The sequence below is a fragment of the Podarcis vaucheri genome (genome assembly GCF_965113315.1).
Source record: "Podarcis vaucheri genome assembly, chromosome: 6".
In the NCBI taxonomy this organism is placed as follows: domain Eukaryota; kingdom Metazoa; phylum Chordata; class Lepidosauria; order Squamata; family Lacertidae; genus Podarcis; species Podarcis vaucheri.
In genome coordinates, this window is record NC_138764.1 from 7,194,008 (window position 1) to 7,216,584 (window position 22,577).

Below are 22,577 nucleotides of genomic sequence, written 5' to 3' on the forward strand. Positions count from 1 at the left end.
AGCATGTTTTGTCTCCGGTTTTATACATTTTTTCCAATTTTACAGGTGTAATGTACCACCTGTACATCATATTTCCATGTTTTCTCTAAGTGCTGTACAAGCTGAAAATTTCATACCTTTATTCCAAAGTTTCCTCCAACTATCGTACTCTAAATTGTATCCAAAATCTATCGCCCATTTCACCATTACTTCTTTTATCTCTTCATCTTTGGTGTCCCATTCTAGCAACTGGTTGTACATTTTGGATAGAAGTTTTGATTTGCCTTCCAATATTTCTAACTGATATCTGGATTTTTTTTCATTCATCCCGATCTTTTTGTCTTCAGTCCACAGAGCATTAGTTCTACTGTATGTAAAGACCTGTGACACATTATGTTCAGGATATGTAAAGTAACTGTTGCTGGCTACTGGAGTTTAATTACTGTTACAATTCTGACATCTAGTGGATGAAATCTGGTTTGCTTACACTATATAATTAAAAAAATATTCCTTTTGTATTTGTGACCCTGTTTAAATGAATACAACTTTAGTATGTTTAATTTTGTACCAGACGGTGACCAGTACCATTTGTAAGTTACTAGAGCTGGCTGCTAAATCATGAGCCTTGAGGTCACTTGCTTTGTCTCCCCTCTGCACTCTGCCGCTGGAATATTCTAATCACACTTAGCAGCAAATCATAGTTAGTGGTCCTGGTTTTAGGGCAAACTCTGAATTGCCACTCACTGCAGTTTTATGTTTCTGATCGTGGGTCATATGGGGAGGAGGAGCCATATGAGCCTAGCATATTTGAGTGCTTGTGCAGAATTCTAATCTGGCATCACTTTATTTATTTATTTATTTATTTATGAATACTATTAATCCACCCTTCCTTGATGATAAACAAATGTCCCTATATGCAGAAAACTAGATAAGAAGAGTTATTTAGTCTAGACTCCTCCTTAATGTGTTAGTTTTGTATTCACAAATACTTTTTTCGCAGGTAAGCCATAATGACTTAGCTGTAGAGTGATGATCATAGCCTAGAAACAGTTTTGCTGCTTGATTTGATGTTTGTGTTAATTTTGCTTGGTCACAGAATTTGTGTTTTGGGGTGTTCCTGTTTTTAAAATTTATAAACAGGATCAATACCATTTATTTCTCTTTTTCAGGGTCTGAATGTAATATTTAATGTAGCACTGGCTCTCCTAAAGGTAAGTCATTTTTTGTGTTATTCCAGGTTTTATGTCCACACATAGCCTTACAAGTAACTCGGCAAAAATTACTCACAACAACTTTAGTAGCCTATCTGACCACATATGTTTGTGTTGTCATTTGTTGCTTCTTGATAGCCTCCCTGCCAATTTATAAAAACTTCTCTGCCTTGTGATTCGGAGGTAGTTTTTATTCACCATAGCTAGGTGGCTGTTCGAAGCCTGCCCATACAGTTCATAGAAGTTTTATATCAGGCAGTCTATTCCATTACAGGGATTTGAATCAGAAGCTAGTTCTTGTATTATAGGAAACTTCAGTGTGAGTAACAATTATTTTATAAAACTAATTCTTGGCATGAAAGGATCATAAAGACAAATAGGTACCGTATTTTTTGCACCACTGGACACACCGGACAATAGGACGCACCTTGTTTTAGAGGGGGGAGAACAAGAAAAAATATTCTCCCCCTCTCTGCCCAGTGCCCCTTCAGCGAAGCAGCAGGAGGCGCTGTGCAGAGAGAGGGAGAATTTTCCCCCTCTTGTTTTCCCCCTCTAAAACAAGGTGCCGTTTAAGGTGCGTTCAGGCGGCTACCTTGGAAGCCTGGAGAGCGAGAGGGGTCGGTGCACACCGACCCCTCTTGCTCTCCAGGCTTCAGGTTCCTTTCGACCTGCTCTTTGGGGCTGGCGGGGGGAAGCCCACCACCAGCCCCAAAGAGCAGGTCAGGGAGCAGCGGAAAGGCTCAGCAGAGAGGCTCCTGCCATAGTCGCACGTCACTTCTCCAGCTGGGAGAGGGTCGCGGGGCTATGGCTTCTTTAGCCCCGCACACGCTCTCCCAGCTGAAGAGGTGGCGCGCGGCTAAAGAGGCTCCTGCCATAGCCGCGCGTCACCTCTCCAGCCGGGAGAGGGTCACAGGGTTATGGCGTCTTCACTCCATAGGATGCACACACATTTCCCCTTCATTTTTGAAGGGGAAAAAGTGCGTCCTATAGAGCGAAAAATACGGTATTTGTGAACAGTTGTAAGAGATAGGGTTCTGGGAATAGAATACCGTATTTTTCGCTCAATAAGACACACCAGACCACAAGACACACCTAGTTTTTGGAGGAGGAAAACAAGAAAAAAATAGTCTGAATCTCAGAAGCCAGAACAGCAAGAGGGATCGCTGCACAGTGAAAGCAGCAATCCCTCTTGCTGTTCTGGCTTCTGGGATAGCTGCACAGCCTGCATTCGCTCCATAAGACGCACACACATTTCCCCTTACTTTTTAGGAGGGAAAAAGTGAGTCTTATAGAGCAAAAAATACGGTACAGTATTCTGTATCAGAAAGGAGCTATAGTAATGTGGCCTTTTCCCATACAAAAGAAGCTGCTGGGCCTGATTGAAAGTGATAAGGTGCCCCTTGCAACTCTTGGAAGTCTCTTAGAAGACAAGCATTGCTGTTCATACTGGGGAGGTCGAAAGGAAGTAGTAGCAATTGTAGAGCAAAGTGAGATCTCCGTTGCTATGTCCTTGGTTGTGGGCCTTGGCTGGCTTTTTTGGGGAACAAGCACTATATTATATGCATTTCCCCCCTGGGTGACTACAGTCATACCTCGGGTTGAAGTAGCTTCGGGATAAGTATTTTCCCGAATAACAGAGCGTGTTACTTCTGGGTTTCGCCGCTTGCGCATGCGCAGACGGTAAAATGACGTCATTTGCATGCGCGGATGCAGTGAATCATGACCCGCAGATGCGTGGACGCGGGTTGCGTTCGCTTCTGGGTGCGAATGGGGCTCCGGAACGGATCCCGTTCGCATCCAGAGGTACCACTGTACAGTGGTACCTCGGGTTACATACGCTTCAGGTTACAGACTCCGCTAACCCAGAAATAGTGCTTCAGGTTAAGAACTTTGCTTCAGGATGAGAACAGAAATCGTGCTGCGGTGGCGCGGCAGCAGCAGGGGGCCCCATTAGCTAAAGTGGTGCTTCAGGTTAAGAACAGTTTCAGGTTAAGTACGGACCTCCGAAACGAATTAAGTACTTAACCCGAGGTACCACTGTATAGTGATCAGCAAGGCTGTTGTGTGTTATGGGGATGAGAGCCTGTTGCATCTAGCTGGGCACTAGATAGAATGAAATACTATATTGAATGAGCAGGTGTATGGAATAAGTGTATCAGTGTCCTGCTTTCAGTTCACTCTCCAGTGCCTTTTTGAAGTGGTAGTCAGCACAAGGAGACTGATATATAAGCAGAGTGCCATGTGCCATGACAAAGGTGCTTTGAGAAAATGAAAAATTGTTTTGCTGTTTCAAGATCCTTATAGGGGATATTCCTGATAGGGGTGACATTTCCTACTGGAGGTTCAGGTAGGGTACTTTACGAGGGGAGGAGTCATCCCTCTCCCCGGACTAACTGGCAGGGCAGACAATTCTTCAACCCATAAATGATCCTTGAAAAGAGACCACTTGAAAAATAACTGAAAACATCACTCCAGGAAACTAGCAAGGAAGAGTTGGTGTGTGTGTGTGTGTGTGTGTGTGCAGGGAGCCACAGACAGAACAAGAGTAGCAGATGCCTCCTGCCCTCACTTTAGCAGACAAAAAGCTCAGTTTACAGGTAACTCTCTAGGTTGGGGAAAGAAGCCCTAACCATCTGTGAGGTGGTGGATGATGTTGTAACCCACAGCCCTCCCCACCAAGTTGTCAGTGGAGAAAGGAAAGGTGGGCATAATGTCCTCCATTGGGGTCTTCAAACATAAATTTGCAGCAAGACAAATGTCCATTTATGCTAAATCATTATGGGGGACATTCCTTTAAAAAGAAAAGTAATAATAATAAATTTTATTAAGGCTTTTCATAATGCAATGTACTACAATAAAAATAAAGAAATAAAAACAGAAACAAAAAAAGAGGAAGAAGAATGTTAAGGTCATCTTGAATCCCAATACTGTCTTCTGCGGTGTTGGCTGCCCCTTCCAGTTTGGTGTCATCCAAGTCATTTATAAAGGTGTTGAACAACAATGGGCCCAGGACAGAACTCTGTGGCACCCCACTTGTCCCTTTTTCCCAGGATGACAGGGAACGGTTAGTGAGCACTCTTTGGGTTCAGTCAACCAGCTACAAATTCAACTGTTACTTTGTTTAGTCCACATTTTATCAGTTTCTCCACAATATTATGGGGGACTTTGTCAAAAGCCTTACTGAAATCAAGATACACTACATCCACAGCATTTCCCTGATCTACTAAACTTGTGATTCGTCTGGCATGACTTGTTTTTGAGAAACCCATTCTGAGTCTTGGTAATCACAGCATTGTTTCCTAAGTGCTCACAGACTGTTTAATTATATGTTCTAGGGCCTTCTCTGGTATCAGTGTCAAGCTCACTGGTTGGTAGTTACCTGGACCTTCTCTCTCTCTCCCCCCCCCTGAATATGGAGCCAACATTTGCCTGCCTCCAGTCCACAGGGACCTTATCTGTTCTCCAAGAATTCTCAAAGATTATAGACAGAGACGCTGAGATTTCATCTGCAAGCTCCTTTAGTACCCTTAGGTGCAGTTCACCAGGCCCTGGAGATTTGAATTCATTTAAAGTAGTCAGGTGTTCCTTTACTGCCTCTTTTCCTATCTTGGGCTGCAGCTCCCTCCTTGCATCACAAGATTGGGCATTGCTTTCCTGTTGGGTGACGACAGGCAGAGTAAGTGTTGAGCAGTTCTGTCTTCTCTCTGTTACCCAATAGCATTTCTCCATCTTCTCCATGCAAGGGACTTACCACTTGCTTGTTCTTCCTCTTGTTTCAACATAGCCGAAGAAACCTTTCAAAATTATTTTTAACCTCTCTTGCAAGCCTGAGTTCATTCTGACTGGAAGCCCTCGAACTTACTGTCACATGAAGTTTGGACCTTAGGTCTTCTCTAAAGAGCAGCTCTCACGTATTAAAATGAAGACTTGAGTGATTCTGATGTTTGGTTATAAATGACAATGCAGCATAATGTCGCAACAAAACAAAAAGTTTTTAAGAGGTTTTTATCATACCAGTTAAGGATTACACACAGTAAGTATTTGGGGTTTGCCTAAAAACCCCGTGACACACCTGCACATGACACACACACACATTGGGAGATGCTGATGTAGATCATACTGACCTTAATGAACCAAGGCAGCTTCCTGTGTTCCCAACTGATGAAGTGGGCTCTTGGTTACTAAAGACTGTGCCACCAAATAAGTTTTTAAGGCGATAGTATATGTAAACCTTTCCTGAGATCCAGTTTTATATTTTAAGCTCAGCCATTCACCCATTCACCCAGGAACTCTGTACTTTGCGGAGGCTGTTTTAGAAATCAGAGCGCAAGTGTGATTCATGTACAGAGTCTTCCCACCACCATCCAAATCTGAGAGTGTTATAGCTATATAGCAGATTGGTGTGGGAGGCATTTGGAAAGTGGTAAATGGAATGGGGAGTTTTCCTAACTTAACATCATGCAGCCCACCATCCCTGATCTCTGATCTCCTCCCCCCTCCAGCATACTTACTATAAATTGATATGGGCTTGAAGAAGATGGTTCATTCTTCCTCTCCATGCTTGAAGTTTCCTCTTCTTGCTCTCACCATCACCCCCTCCCTTCCCCCCCACCCTAATTGCCTCCTAGTTTGTGGGGTATAGGTTTAAATTATTTTTTTTGCCATCCTTTCTATTAGTGAACTTGGGTGGTTGAGGTCAGTTTGTAATCGAAATAGGATGTTGGCACAGGGTGGTGGACATTCTTTTGTCTTCATTATTGAGCCTTACCAACCGAAACTCGTACAACACAACAGGTCTAGACTGTGCTCTAGACACCCCTTGAGAGTCATCTGCTGTAACAGCAGAGGCAAGGTCGCGATGGATGCAAGCAATTTTATCCTCAAAATGCTTTGCAAACAAGTATCAGTGAGCTGCTGTTAGTTCTACCACCTCCTTTGAGCCAGACTGTAACTGGCCTCCGCATTACCCAGAAAAGCTCTGCTGGATGGCACAATGAGGATGCAATGGAGGAAGCAAAGTAGTTCTTCTTTTCAGCCTTCACTGCCACTAGGTAGACTTGATGATGAGCCCTCAAGTGTTCGATTGCATTCAACCGGATTTTTCCTCCACTCGTGTTCCAGTGATTGTGTCACTGGCCCGAGTCATTTGGTTGTTCCAGAGGGTCAGCCAGAGTTTCAGCAGGAGCACCAGTCCTATCGGGAGGGAAATCCCCCAGAGCTGTCTGGAAGCCCATTGACTCTTATCAGTCTCTGTGGGCAGACCATCCTAATAGGTCCCCTGCCTCTGCGGAGGGGAAAAGGTGCTGAAAGCCTAAAGGTCATCAGGAAGTGATCTCACCATGATAAGGGGCTGATGTCAATATCCCTCAGATCACCCTCTTCCTGCCCAGTTGAGAAAATAAGGTCCAGAGTGTGGCTTGCCACGTGTGTTGGGCTGTTGACATATTGGGACAGCCCCATGGTCATCATGGCAGCCATGAAGTCCTGAGCCACCCCAGAGCCAGTTGCCTCAGCATGGATGTTGAAGCCCCCCAGAACCAACAGTCTCTGAGTCTTCAGCACTGCCTCCGGGACCAGCTCTGTCAGCTTAGGCAGGAAGACTGCTGGGCAGCAGAATCCCTAATCTATCCCGATCGCTCAGCGCCAGGAACACACACTCTAGATTCCCTCCCGCCCCGGACTGGACAGGGAGAGAAAGAGAGAATATCTCTATAGACGACAGCAACTCTCCCTACCCGACCCTCAAGTCTTGCCTGATGCTGCACTGAGTACTGAGGTGGGCACATGTGGGTGAAACCAACTCTACCCTGCTCATCCACCCAGGTCTCAGTGATGCAGACCAGATCGGCATTCTCATCCATAATCAGGTCATGGATGAGAGGATCTTTATTCACAGTGGTTTTAAACTGTTTTTAACATTGTGTTTTAATGGTTGCAGCCTGGCCTTCAATCTTAGGGTGAAGGGCAGGTTATTATTTTAAGGAAGTTTCAGGGTCAACAAGAAATAGAATGGCATCTTAATCACATAGGGCAAGTTTATGTTCAGAGTCTTTACATTTTAATCCTTTAAGTCTTGGGTTTTGCTGAACAGTAAGCTAGGGAAGAGAACAGACCTGCCTGCTGCCTTGATATAAGTAGAATTGTTGTGATTTTATCCTATTAGCAATGGCATGAAGCTTAGGAATGGAATCAAGAATTATATGGTCAAATTAGAACTATAGTGAAAAATTCATTTACAATAATCAGCAAATTCAAAACACTGTTTTCTGAAGAGTTGTTGCATGTGGGTGTTTATGGTTATCTGATCTTGTGCTATACCCATACTGCTTTTTGTAATCACTCTTTGATAAGATAATTTCTGCTCCATTCCAGAAAATTACCAGTCTTCATCTATGTTTGTCTTCAGCGATATGCTGGATTTAATATACTTTAACTAAATAATTTCTCCTTGTTGATAAACCTTTGTTTTAGATGTTCTTCTTTAGTCACATGATGGTGGTGTAGCTTTCCCACCCAAATTGGGGCAGGGCTGGTTGGAGGGGTGGTTTTTTTAAATTAAAAAAGTCCACTCACCACCCAGAATATACGTAAAACCAGTTTCATATGCGGAATCCAGCATTCCCCTTATTGAGGTGAATTCTTGGTAAATTATGGTACACATGGTCATGGTGACTGTGTGTGTCTGTGTGTCTGGGTCATGGCTAATATAAGCAAATCAAGCAGAATCTTTGTTTAGGAGACAGAGACATCTGATTTTATCCCAGCTACATTGAAATCTGTGACATGACACTATGGGCATGTAATATGTGGCTCATGGGTTATCGACAGGCCATAGGCTCTTTAAATACAGATGTTGTTAAAAACAAGGTGACTACAAATATAATGTCTTTATAGACAACAGATTATCTACAATGAAGAAAAGAAAATGAAGTCTAAATAATCTGGCACTTTTAATTTGTTAGATTAGATTTACATCTGAATGTTTAGCAATTTCAGGAAAAAAAATCAGTATTGTGAAATGTGGGTTAAATGTCCCGTATGCTAATAATATTTGCATATACAATGAAACTATCCTTTGAAGTTAAGTACTCAACATTTTCCAATCAGTATTGCTCCTTTTGCCCAGTATGTTTATTTTATGTTTTTAGAGCAGTTCTCCATTTCCCCCCACAAAGCTGCTCTGAAGCTTTTCCACCATGGAGGCTGTAACTTAGTGCTGTACAGAGAATAGGAATACAGTCTATACCATTTCAGATGATCATGCATTAGTAGTGCCCAGCTGTTTTGTTCTTCCATTGGTCTTGCATTCGTACAGCAATCTGGGTGGGACTGATGGCTTTCCCCTCCCTTCCTCTCCCTCCGCTTTGGTATGCCTAGGCAGGATCGAATCTTTATTTGAAAGCAGATATTTATTGAGGCCAGTATTTTGGGTGGCTATCAGTCTGACTTCTTCCAAGCAAGAGACACTGAGACTACAATGTGTCTGCAGGCTTGGGTAGCTGTCAGACTAATGTAGACGGAAGGTGGATTGGGAGGGGAGCTCATCTGTCCAAGAGCTCACTATTGGCTTCTTATTACAGCATTCTCCTCTGAGACACCCTCTGCATGCTCATTCACCTACCTCCGCCTCTCCCTTCCCCCTCCTTTTCTACCCCTTCATTACTGATTCACAGTGAGAGGCGGCAGCAGCAGCTTAGACACGCTTGTCACGAATCTAGGATTGCAATGAGCTCATCCTTTTTCTCTTTGCAGCTTTACAACTGGCCTGAGCTTTTTGCTCTTGCCGCTGCTCCTGTCTGCTCTTACACACATTCACAGGCAGGCTGGGCCATCGCAGCCTTTTTTTCTGCATCATTCTCTGCCATTCCCCCTGCTTTCAGACATTTTTAGATCCATCTCTTTAAGTTTTTGTCTTTTTTGAATTGCCAGCTTCTTCTGTGCTTTTCAGCAAAGATGTTTTCTGTTTTTTGAGCCTGTACCTGAAAGTCCCTGGTGTAGACAGTAAATGTATTGGACTTTCAGAGACCTAAAGCTGGCTCCGATAATAACAACCGTGTGAAATTGTGGCTTAAGGGAACAGTGCTTCTCACTCTGGATACTTGCTGTTTTTTGCTGATGGAAGAAGGGGTGCCTTGCCCAACCCCAGCTCCCAAGCTTGCACCACCCATCAGAAAGTCCCAGGATATACATGATGAAAGAAGCAAGCTTGTGAATGAGTATGCCTGCCGAGTGTTGGAACTTCTGGGAATGGGGCATCGCCTATTTGTTCCCCGGCTTCTTGCGGTGAGATTCTGGTTTTCTAGAAATAGACGCATAGCAAATCTGCCATTCTTATTAACACTCAGCTGTCTCAAAGGATCCATTTCATGGGTGGTTGCATGAGGGTAACCCTATTTTATGCAGTGCATTTAGGACATAATGACTCTTGGTCATCTTCCTTATAGACACTGGGCTGGGGAACTGGCTTAGATTACCTTTTGAGTCGCAAATTGCCTCCCCTCTTCTTGCCGATGTTGTCACAGTTGAATCTGATTTTCCAGTGGATTTTCTAGCACCCTCAAATGTTTAAGACTTGATATTATATTATTATTATTATTATTATTATTATTATTATTATTACCACCATTATTTTTAAACCTCATCAAATTCATTGTACTAGCTGTTGGCCTTTGCAATTTGCAGATGTTATCAGCATCATTATTAGCATCAGCACGATCTATTCTGCCATATTACTAAGGTGCAAACTATCTTTTCTACATTCTTGGTAAGCAGTAATAGTGCAAATCAAATGTTTGTGTCATTGATTATGAGAATAGGGCTGGTAGGAAGAGATAAGTTGAAATTTTTGATCTGAAATTATTAAAAAATGTTCTCTTAACAATTAGAACAAATTAACCATGTCCATGTAACCTGAAGTTAAGACATACAACCTTCAGAACTGCAAATGACAGGCAAATCGTACAGGTTTGATTGATCCAAACTTATCCCTAAAATTATTTTAGTTCATGTAGATATTAATTCTTAGCACCACAAGTATCTATTCCATCAGTTTACTTTATACTCTGCCCAAATGACATTAAATCATCTTTACAGTGTATTAAAAAATAATCAAGCCAAAACAAAACCCATAAGCTCTCTGTTTTTGACTCTCAGTATGTATATCCAGGACTTGATGGTGTTGCAATTTTTAATTGTCTGGTTTATAATCCATCAGATGCCTAAGACTTTCATTGGTTTCAAAATTTCATTATTTCATACACTAATTTATGTTACTCTGATACTGTTTCTAAATAGAAGAGCACCTCTGCTGCTTTGTCTGTCCTGAAAATATTTAAGAATCTGTTTTGCCACAACTATTGTCAATATGATGTATACCAGGTTGAAAAAGGACACACATTACTAGCTGCAACTTAGTCGTCTACAAAAAAATAATAATGTATATGAATACAAATTCAGCAGATCAGATACCATCACCTGTGGGTGGAACCTGGAATGTTTTGTTTACCTCAACAGCTTCCTTCAACAAACTTCGTCAGCATTTAAAATGTGAGATTTGATGTTGCATTTCTTGGTGTGATTCAACAACCTTGTAAATCTAGGGGAAGAACCTCAATGATCTTCATAAGAATGTAAAACCAGGCTGTCAGCCAGAGGCCTGTCTAGGCTAATGTTCAGTTTCCAACAGCGACCACCAGGAGCCTCTAGAAGCTCACAAGCTTCTACAGTTGGTCCACAGTATCTCCCATTCAGGTCTATTTGAGGGATGTTGCCTCTGGACATGGTGATTCCATTGAGCTATCATAATGAAGAGCTGCAGAAAGATAAGGAAAAATTGTCCTGCATTTTTTTTAAAGCCACTTAAGCTAGCAGCCATCATTCCATCTATGCTCTATTTTCTTATCTGAGACATCAATAAATTTCACTGGATTACAACCTTTAGGCACCATCCGTAATTTTGTAAACATCTGTCATATTCCACCTTGTGCACATTCTAATCACCAACCTCTATATTTTCTCCTCATAGGGAAGATACCCTAACATTTATCATTATCGTTTCCTTTTTTCTGGACTTTTCCCAGTTCTGTGATGCCTTTTGGAAATGGGGCAACCAGAGCTGGACACCGTATTCTAAATGCAGTCATGCCATGGGTGCATGTTATGTTGTTCTCTTTTAGTCCTTTTCCTAATAGTTCCTGTCCTCTGGTCCTATCTCTCTTTCACTCTTTCAGTCCTCTGTGTTGATGCTTTCAGTCAGCTTTCCACTGTCACACCATCTTTCTGAAGCATTTAACCATTATTTTAGAGCCCATTAAAGCAATTGTGAATCTAGGGGTTTTGTCCCAGTCTCTATCGCTTTGCACTTGCTTATGTTGTTCTGTCATTTTGGTGTCCATTTCACAAGCCTTGAATAACATTGATTCCAGTACAGTGGGCAGGAATTGCTGGCTTATTGCTACCCCTCCCCCATTTAGTGAGTTTCTGGTGTCTCCTGCACTCATCCTATAACTACTAAATTTCTGTGAAAGGTAATAGTTAAAGGTCCTCCCCTTATCAACCATATAATTCCATCAGATTTCTTGACATTCTCAAAAAATAGATTGCATATAAAAGATTTTGTGGTGGTTCACTTGTGGCTTCCTTGATCAGCTGAAAAAAACTGTAATCTTGAAGCAATACAGTCAGATATACATGAAACCTGCTATCTCAGTATCACATCTCCAGTATTTTACATTCTCCAAAGTTTATGTTTTTCACATACAAATTATGAAGTATCATGCCAGGCACTTCTAGGACTTTTAAATGGGATTTTGGGGCTCAGTTAAAAACTTGTGCTACCCCACCACTACCAGCCAGTTCCAGGGATCCCTGTAAATGTTCAGCCTGGCAGTCCAGTCATTCAATTTAGGTTTTCTACATGGGGTAATTTCTCTCCCCCCCCCCAATTCTATCGCCATACACTTCCCACTAAGAGAGCCACAAAGTTGGTGTTGTGCACGAAAATATATCCTGAATATTGTAGGTTTTTACCACTATACCTGCAGCCTAATACTGTTGCTTTTTAAATACATACCAGAGATTTTCTAGTGGTCCTGATATGTATAAAAGAGAGAGGGAGAAAGAACATTCAAATATTACACACTTCAGGCTAATTTTGCTGGTGCTCAAAATAATTCCATGGATGTATTAACTGATATAGGCCCATTCTCTCTAACATTCATATACATTATTATTAGCAACTCTATTTAAGAAAAAAAAAAGCCAGAAAATTTAAGACATTGCAATTACAACCTGCCTGCACATCATGCTAAACCACAGGTTGGCATTATGTGACCAAACCCTGAGGAGTCTGAGTATCATGTGCTTCTGAGTATCATGTGATTCCTACTGTTTCTTCCTTTTTTTTAAACACTACCACCACCACCAACAACAACAACCATAGTTTGCTATTTAATCTGAACCAAGCAAACTATGGTTGATTGAGAAATGGGAAGCAAAGGTAAGAACCACAAGGCTGGGGAGAGAATGTGCAAGTCTGAGGCAACAGGAATTATCCCATTGAATTCAATGTCTAATCACAGGCAAGGCAAAATCTAGTTGGTTCTGCGTCTTTTTTTGTTTGAGAGCTGCTTTCTGAGCTGAAATAGGGCAGCTAAAGTATCACTACTGTTTATGTGTACAGGTACAAAGTTGCCTTTCTTTGTAATCAGAGCTGCAGTCAGCAGATTTAAGAAGGCAGTTTGGAAAGAAATCATGATTTATCATTGAAAACAAATTAGGTAGCTGTCTTCCATTACCCCATCTGTAATTCTCTTGCCAAATTTATTTAGCAGCACACATTCATGAGGTTTGGGGATATTGGGGCTTGTTCCTTCTGTGTTCATAAAGCAACTGGGCAAGACAAGATGATCACTGTTACTCCAGCAGTGACAAATGGTTCTATCAAAGGACTCCTCTTTCTTTCTCTCATAGCTGTTTGAGATACAGTGGGTTGCATTTCTGTTACAGTGCGTACTGTCTCAAAATGTGCTATTGCTCATGGCTTCCTACATGTTGTACTTTCCGATCTGGAATTACTTTCTGATTATCCTAGATTAATTGGAAATTGCTCTGGATACTCAATGACATTAAAAGCTTTTTCAAATTTTGAGGCTGAGCTTTGTCTTAAATTAAGTCTTCTCAAAGTTAAGAGCCTGTTTGTTTGTTTGTTTGTTTGTTTATAAGTATTTTGCAAATTTCTATATTGACACTCACATCAATCTGTTTGCAATATCTAAAAATATGCTTTTGACTTCCCAGAAAGAGACCCCCCCCAAAAATAGGGATTTGTGTTTACATCAATGCAATAGGCCATTTAATGTATTCAATAGATGATGAGTACAGCCCTTAACAGAGCCAGTGTGACTGTCTTCTGTTCTTACACCACTTCTCCAATGTGTTTCATTGCAGACCTCCAAGGAGGATCTTCTGCAAGCTGATTTTGAAGGAGCTTTGAAGTTCTTTAGGGTACAGCTGCCCAAGAGGTACAGAGCTGAAGAGAACGCTAGAAGGCTTATGGAACAGGCTTGCAATGTAAAGGTAAGGGCTATCATTTTGTCTGTAAATAAGGTAAAATTAGGCCCCTGCAGTGGAATTAGCAGTTGGATCAAAGATCCATGGCAGAACTTTTTTTAATGATAAAACTAAACATCTTCAGGGTTGCCATATTTCAAAAAGTAAAAACCAGGACACCCCAGAAGTTGTTGAGCTGTATTTTAGGAAACCACCGAAATTGTTGAGCTTTCCTTAGACAAACCTCAAAGTTGTTGAGCTTTTTATGGTTTATTTGCCAAAGATCCAGGACAAACTGGCACCTGCTGTATGGCAGCCCTAATCTAGGTTGGGTCATTATTTTTCTATATTCTGTATTTTCCCCACCGCTGCTGCCCCAATGAACTTTGAATAATACAGCCGGTTATAACTGAGAAATCTGGATCTATAACTTAATCGTAATTTCATTGAAAAACTTTCAGTCATACATAAGCCTATTGATAATGGCAGCTGTATAACATTGATTGCAAAGAACGGTCTGGGTATGTTTACAGATTATACCCAGGTGTTCCCTGGCGAAGGGCATTCAACAGGAGGGGTGGTTACTGGCACATTTCTCTTTCTAACTTGTTCCATGGAGGTCAGTGTGAGGACACTCTTACCAGAGAGTACTGATTATTATGGGAGACAACATTTAAATGGATAGATTTGTCTCATTTATTTTCTCCCATTAGTTAATTCAGATCCCCAGATAACTTGGTTCGATCAGTGGTATATAAATGTAATAATAAAAATAAAAAGCAAAGCTTGTTGCAGCTGCTCCTTTGGCTGGTGGATGTGACTGGATTGACACCCCCCCCCCATGCAATGGTGCTTAGTGCTTATATTTCGTTGATCTGTATACACTGTTTGTATTTGAGATTTTTATATTTTCTTGACACCATTTTGTTTCTGTCTTCACTTTTTTGGTTAAGGTTATCAGCTTTCACTTTTTTTAATGTGTAGTGATTCAACATCAATAAGAAAGATTTAAACCATTTACCAGAAACATTGCCAGAGTTCAGGCAATTGGCAAAGTACTACAGAATACAGTGGTACCTCGGGTTACAGACGCTTCAGGTTACAGATGCTTCAGGTTACAGACTCCACTAACGCAGAAATAGTACCTCGGCTTAAGAACTTTGCTTCAGATTGAGAACAGAAATCGTGTGGCGGTGGTGGCAACGGGAAGCCCCATTAGCTAAAGTGGTACCTCAGGTTAAGAACAGTTTCAGGTTAAGAATGGACCTCCAGAATGCATTAAGTTCTTAACCTGAGGTACCACTGAAGCTGCATTTTAACATTTTGCTTACCCTATCCTTAGTTCCTTCAGCCACCCCCCTGCAGCTCTGCAATCCAGGGAAAACATTGTTCCTTAGGTGAATCCAATTCCTTAGAGAGATTATGTGGAAGCATAATTGTATGAGGAGAATAGATTAAGAAGCTGCTTCTCTTCCTCCACTTCAGATCATAGCCTTAGTGGCTGCATTGTGTAAAAAACAAAACAAAAAATAATTGGTAGTTCGTCTTGAGTTGTTTGGGGAAACTGATCATGTGTCCTGTGCTGTGATTTCCCCCTTTCCAGCAAATTATGGCAATATCATAAGTGGCAGCTATGTATCTAAAGTTCTTCCCAAATAAACAACATGTCAGATCTCACTATGCTAGCAGACTGCATCAGGAGGCAGTGAGGAGCATGGTTTGATGTGGTGCCAGTGTGGTGCAGTGGTTAAGAGCAGTGGACTCGTAATCTGGGGAACCGGGTTCAATTCCCTGTTCCTCCACATGCAGCTGCTGGGTGACCTTGGGCCAGTCACACTTCTCTGAAGTCTCTCAGCCCCACTCACCTCACAGAGTGTTTTTTTGTGGGGGAGGAAGGGAAAGGAGAATGTTTGCCACTTTGAGACTCCTTCGGGTAGTGATAAAGCAGGATATCAAATCCAAACTCCTCTTCTCCTTCATTCCCAGGATAAGAGATGTTTTAGGAGGCTAATAGCTCCCCACATCCATCTCCAGGAAAGATGTAAAGTCCAGTTTATACTTGACAGTCTTGTAAGCACTGCCTTTATGTTTTTATTTAACTTCATCCACACAAGATGGAGGTGTTGATGTTTGGTGGTTCAGCAGATCTCAGAGTAGGAGGGCAACCTATTCTGTATGAGGTTGCAGTCCCCCTTGTTTCAAAAGTTCAGGAACTCTTCTGGATCTGGTGCTATTTCTGTTAATACTTTCCCCCCATCTTTTCAACGTGTCAAAATGCCATTTGTTGTCGAATACAATTTTTAGCAGGGGGGAGTTGCTTGAGCCAAAATGGCATGCCTGGGAGACTGTCATGTTATTGAGGATAAAGGAAAAGATGACTCCTCAGTGGAAGCAAAGTTGATGTTAGGACAGTTAGTGCTTGAGGATACATTTTATAACTATTTAATTCTAGTAGGTGCTAATCTGGGTTTATTACATTTGAATTGCTGAAAATAGTGACTAAATGAGCAGAGGAGGTGATTGCATTTTCAGTACTGATTAAATTATGTATTTTACCAGGTTTACCTAGGAATGTTGTCAGTGTTCCCGTTGAAAAGTGGGACTTTATATTCAATAAAGCTTTTGGAATATGTTAATCTTATCTGACTTATTTTCCCATTTTTGCCTTTACCACCTCAGTTTTGCATGCAATTTCTTCAGAAAAATACTAATGCTATGTTGCTTTAGCTATTCCTTGGCAAGCCTGTTGCTTAGCAACTGCCAAAATAACAAAGGAGGGCCATATCTAGCCATTTTCCTGGAGCAGCTTCTTATTTCTTCCTATTTTGTTTGCCACCACATTCACTTCATTATTCACATGGAGATAAAATTCTGAAGCTGTGTACTTGTATTTGACATGTGTTTTGTTCTCTCTCCACTACATGGGTTGTGTTATGGGTCATTGCACATGTCAGCAGTCACGCATAAGCCTGTTCCACACCCCTCCGCCCCCTTCCGGGGCCAAATATGGCACACATGTCTGTGGTTGTGCATCAGTCGGACGCACGCAAAATGGTTACCGCCTGTATTATCTTTCTCAGAAATCAAATACTCTAGTGCGGTTCAACCACCAACACCTCAGACATTGGGGGGGGGGGGTGCTCTCAAAAATAATTCTCATGACCAGACAGTCTGGGCTCCATTTCAATTTGCCAGGTAGAATGATTCAGCCTCTCCTCCCTCTGCATGCTATTCTGAGAGGGGGGAAAGCCCCATAGCATGAATGAAAGTCCTTGTACAGGGCTTCTGCTGACTGGGCTCCTGGAGTGAATCCTGCCCACAGTCACACGGTATCATACTTTAAATCTGTTCCCCAAGTACTTTGGCTGCTTCGGTTTCACATTGATCTGGTTTGCATATCACAGCAAGCTATAATCTAAAGCAAAGTATGGCTTAATGTAAATGAGCAGCATTATATGTATGCTGCTCAAATTGTGCCTGACCTGCTCTACCATTTGATGAGGTGGGAGGAAACAAACCACAGCTCTGACTTATCGTTACATATGAACCAGTCTTTGTGGTTTGCTTCTTTCCAGCCTCTTGATATTTGCCTTCTAGCAAGGAGGCAGATCTCTCTATTGCAGCCCAGGGCTAGGAGCCACCAGCCAAGGAGTTGAAAAAAGGTGAATGAACAAATTCTGCACCCACTGTGCTCCCAAGTAAGGAGAACAAGTAGCTATTTAAGGCAGGATGGGAGAGCCCACGTGCAGTTCAGCAATATGGTCACTATGCTCAGTTGTGTCCTCACACAGCTTGTCTTTTTGGCAGTGGGAACCACTCTGAAAGAAAGAGCAGACACAGGCCTCCAATATATGTCCTTTTGCACCCTGAAAGCAGCATCCCACAGTCATGTTACTCCAAAGTGTCTCACTAAAGCCATTGGGACTGTAACAGAGTAATTGGCTTGTGAACTACAGTGGTACCTCTAAATGCGAACGGGATCCGTTCCGGAGCCCTGTTTGCATCTAGAAGCAAATGTAACCAGCGATGGCACGTCTGCACACGCATGCGGTGCTTTTCACCGCGTCTGCGCATGCACAAGTGGTGAAACCCGGAAGTAACACGCTCCGTTACTTCCGGGTTGCCGCGGAGCTCAACTCGAACGCCCTCATCCCGAAACACATTCAACCCAAGGTATAACTGTATAACCATTGCTTGGCTTCTCAATGCACTTGCAGTTCCCTTAATGTATTATAAGTACCAAATTGTTCTCTGAGGAAAGGCAACATGTTGTTCTTTTTATTTATTTTTTTTTTAAAAAAACAGACCAAGGGGGAATCATGATAGAAGTTTATGAAATGATATTTTATTTGGAAGAGTTTTGTTAGGGAGAAATTGGGGAGGAAATCTGTCTTTGCTATAATCCTTGAACTCAGTGTCATTTAAAGAAGCTATTTGGTAAAAGATTCAGGACACACAGTATATAACTAATTTATGGAATTCTCTGCCACAAAACATGACGAGGCTGTAGCTTTGATGTCTTTAAAAAGGGATTAGAAAAAAATCATGGAGGATGTGTATAATTGGCTATAACCCATGATGGCTCTCTGGAATCCTCAGGTTCATAAGTGATATGCCAATAATGACCGGTTGCATGGGAGCCACAGTGGACATTGTTGGGCGTGGCTCAGGTGGCATGAGATCTGGTCTTTAGCACTGGATCCCAGATCTCATGCCCTTGGCAATGGGAGGGCTTGAGTCTCCTTTAAAAAAAGTGTGCATTCAGCTTACAAGATTTATCCCACCAGGAGGCTGGCTGCATTGCATATGCTCTCATGGGGTGGGGGTCTGATTTCCCACCTCTCCCTGTTAACCTTAGTCTCCAGGGCTCAGTGGTGGGAGGGAGTGCAGAGGAGAAAAATAATTGGGCTCAGGAGGAGGAGGGGGCTGTGAGTGTGCATGTGCCCCTGGCGTGAGGTGTAGGGCTGAAGAAGTGACCAGAACACAGGAGGAGGAGGGGTGGGATCTGAACCATGCTGCCTCCACTGCCCACAGCAACTCCTGGATGGTCTTTTGTTCTTCTCAAGTGAGTCCAAGGGGGTGATGACAGAAATTTACAATGGCAGACTGGGGTGCTGAGAAACATGAGTGGAGCCTGGGGAATCTGGACTAGAGGAAGCATTTCTCATTTTCATTTGAAGCAGATTGGAGACTTGTTTGATCGAAAATACTGATTTAGAAAGTTCCCAATTCCATTCCAGCATTTCCCCCCTTCCACTTCCAGGGCAGCTCCCCTGCCTGCTCCCTCTTGTCTTAATCCAGTTGGGAATGCTAGGAATTGGCATGAGAAATCGCTTTGGATATGGGAAAGAATGGAGTGATGAAAGGGAGGGGGAATGTGTTTAGTTTTCTAAACTAAAATCTGAATTGAAGACAGAACGATATTGATTCACAGAAGGGGCTTCTGCTAGCCAGGTGGCATTTCTGGCTTCCCCACCCCCTCTCTGTGTCTTAAATGGGGAATTAACCTTGTTGGCGTGTAAAGGAAAAGTTTGGAAAAGAGGATCCCTGCAATTTTTACTTTGGTGGACTAAAACTCCCATTGCATCTCATGGCTTAAATACAGAGCTTGCGGAATAAAGTGTGTTTGTGTGCTACAAACTCTTAAATGGCTTTTCTTAGTTTCTGAACAAGCAAGAATGTTTTGTGGCATGTTAAGGAGTAACAAATTGTGTAATGGATAAGCATTGGTGAGATGCATACAGCACAGAGTGGCAATTGCATCATTAACATTGGCTTTTGTCAAGAGCAGTTCACAACAAGCCTAGAAACACCTACTTTAGCTTTGGTTTCCATCTTAATTTCTAACGAGTGATATAGTTGCTCATTTGTTGGACTTGTGTTCTTTATTTGAATGACATTCTCTCAGGGACTGCAGTTAATACTTAAAGTGTTATACTTAATGACATCATTGGGGCTTCCCTGCAACATCACTGGGGGCTGCCCCCAGGGTCTCAGTTTGGGGCAATGAAATCTCAGGTAAGAAAATTTGAAACAAGATGAATTTTAACAGGGAGAAATGTAAAGTATTTCACTTGGGCAAAAAAAAATGAGAGGCACAAATACAAGATGGGTGACACCTGGCTTGAGAGCAGTACATGTGAAAAGGATCTAGGAGTCTTGGTTGACCACAAACTTGACATGAGCCAACAGTGTGACGCGGCAGCTAAAAAAGCCAATGCAATTCTGGGCTGCATCAATAGGAGTATAGCATCTAGATCAAGGGAAGTAATAGTGCCACTGTATTCTGCTCTGGTCAGACCTCACCTGGAGTACTGTGTCCAGTTCTGGGCACCACAGTTCAAGAAGGACACTGACAAACTGGAACGTGTCCAGAGGAGGGCAACCAAAATGGTCCAAGGCCTGGAAACGATGTCTTATGAGGAACGGCTAAGGGAGCTGGGCATGTTTAGCCTGGAGAAGAGGAGGTTAAGGGGTGATATGATAGCCATGTTCAAATATATAAAAGGATGTCACATAGAGGAGGGAGAAAGGTTGTTTTCTGCTGCTCCAGAGAAGCGGACACGGAGCAGTGGATCCAAACTACAAGAAAGAAGATTCCACCTAAACATTAGGAAGAACTTCCTGACAGTAAGAGCTGTTCGACAGTGGAATTTGCTGCCAAGGAGTGTGGTGGAGTCTCCTACTTTGGAGGTCTTTAAGCAGAGGCTTGACAACCATATGTCAGGAGTGCTCTGATGGTGTTTCCTGCTTGGCAGGGGGTTGGACTCGATGGCCCTTGTGGTCTCTTCCAACTCTATGATTTTATGATTCAATGATTCTATGGTCTGAGGTAGGACTGCCAGGTCAGGATGTTCCTGACCTGGCAGTCCTACCTCAGACCAAATTTTTCCTGAACAAATAGGCCTTTTTTTTTAGTAAAGCAAGCAGTTTGAGAAAATGATTTTAGAGATAAATAATGCTACAGTTAATCATAAGTAACAAATTTAAAATGGAGAGAAACACATATGACAATTCCTTCTCTAAATTGTTACCCTAATGAAGTCAACACGTTATCCATTTTTACCCTCTGTTCAGATTTTGAGTCTCTTCACAGTCATCTCTTGGCTTCTGCTGCTAAAGTGCTCTGTGACCAGTGTTTCAGCTTCAGATCCAGCTCTACAAGCTTCAAACCCCACAGCCCTTATCCTTTTCAATTCTGCAACTATCTACCCTATTTTCCAACTTGGGTTATACACTATATTTTCACTCGCCAACCTTTTAGCCAGTTGAAAGGAGAGTAGATTTCTTGCTAAGTTTCCATTTCCCTTTAATTGTCTGATTGGTACTCTTAGAGCAGGATTCTGAACTAGCTGGACCAGTGGTCTGATCTCGCAGGGCCCTCTTCTTTAGTTTTACCTCAACACAAAATGCCTTGTTAACAGTGAGTTAAAATCTTACACTCTAGTGTAGAGCGTGTGGATATGTGTGCATGAAAATTTATAACTAGTGTTTCTGTTTAGAACCATAACTGCAATCTAGAATAAAGGGTGTAAAACCACTTCCGTCATTACTTCTGCTGTAGCATCATTGTGAAATGTTAAAGCAGTAGCCGTTGGATTAGTCACTGTGGTCTCAATAAACTATTCTGCAGAAATGGTTTGAAATTTCTAAAAGGATCTCTGCAGATGGAATGTCTGCACCTAGAATCAAATGTGTCTTTTCTGGAAAATAGACAAACTATTTACAAAGAATAAGTCCTCTATTTCCAGTTTGTTAAAATGTTGCATGAGAGAATTTCAGAGACTACCTCCCAAGTATGCTTGGAGGTTTCTCTTTAGCTTCCCTGCCAAGCAACTCATTAAGAGTAGAGGGAAGCAGAGAGTGGAGTGACTCCTGTCTCCTGATTTGTCTTCTAGGAAGCCAGGATAGCAAGCTAAAAGAGGGAGCTAGTGGATGCATTTTTGTTAATTAAGTATAGTAGACTCCAAGACTTTGGCCACCTCATGAGTAGAGAAGACTCCCTGGAAAAGACCCTGATGTTGGGAAAGATGGAGGGCACAAGGAGAAGGGGACAGCAGAGGATGAGATGGTTGGATAGTGTTCTTGAAGATACCAGCATGAGTTTGACTAAACTGTGGGAGGCAGTGGAAGACAGGAGTGCCTGGCGTGCTCTGGTCCATGGGGTCACGAAGAGTTGGACACGACTAAACGACTAAACAACAACAAAGAGGAAATGAATGTTGTGGCTATTGTCATTTCTTAAGAATAGAAAGGGACATACTATGATGCTTGAAAAGTGGTTTACAAAAAGAAGACAATTTATAAATTTAAAAATGCAATACTTTAAACCATACAAAAAGTTAAAATACTAAAAACAGATTAAAATTCATGCCACTTGGGTAGATTTGTCTAAGCAGTAATGTTTTTAGCAAGCGTTGAAAAGAATACAGCGAAGACATCTGCTAGATATCCATAGGCAGGCAGTTCCAAAGTGTAGGTGCTGCCACACTAAAAGTCAAAGTCAAACCTTTATTGCATTAGCATACAGCCATAGCAAAATAAGACAAAAATACTAGAGACAAGCAACCAAACAAAATTCAAAGCGATATTACTGGCGTAATGACATTTAAATTACCCTAAGACAATAATGTAAAGATTTAGTTGCCAGCGCCAAGAATCTAAAATGCGGATGTATATAAAGCATAAAATGGCCCCAAAAATAGGCTCGGCACATTGGGTTAAAAAGTAATAAAAAGAATTAAAACAGGTCCAGGTCTAGGACACACTACCCAGTCAGAGTAGCCCTGAGTTTCAGAGCCTGCACTATGAAGATTGCAACCCCACGTGAAATTTGGG

General features: G+C 42.1%; 1 protein-coding gene across 4 annotated transcripts in view; it reads left to right on the forward strand.

The window, feature by feature from the left end:
* The window catches only part of RABGAP1L (RAB GTPase activating protein 1 like), a 151,458-nt gene that overhangs the window by 93,112 nt on the left and 35,769 nt on the right, over positions 1 to 22,577 (forward strand). For 3 of the 4 annotated variants that reach the window (XM_082229046.1, XM_082229047.1, XM_082229048.1), the window contains exons 19-20: positions 1,149 to 1,190; positions 13,638 to 13,766. In XM_082229046.1, coding sequence (XP_082085172.1) covers positions 1,149 to 1,190; positions 13,638 to 13,766 — 171 coding nt within the window. Of the gene's footprint in view, positions 1 to 1,148; positions 1,191 to 8,909; positions 9,474 to 13,637; positions 13,767 to 22,577 lie in introns of those variants that run through there. The other variant, XM_082229049.1, reaches the window with a different exon arrangement.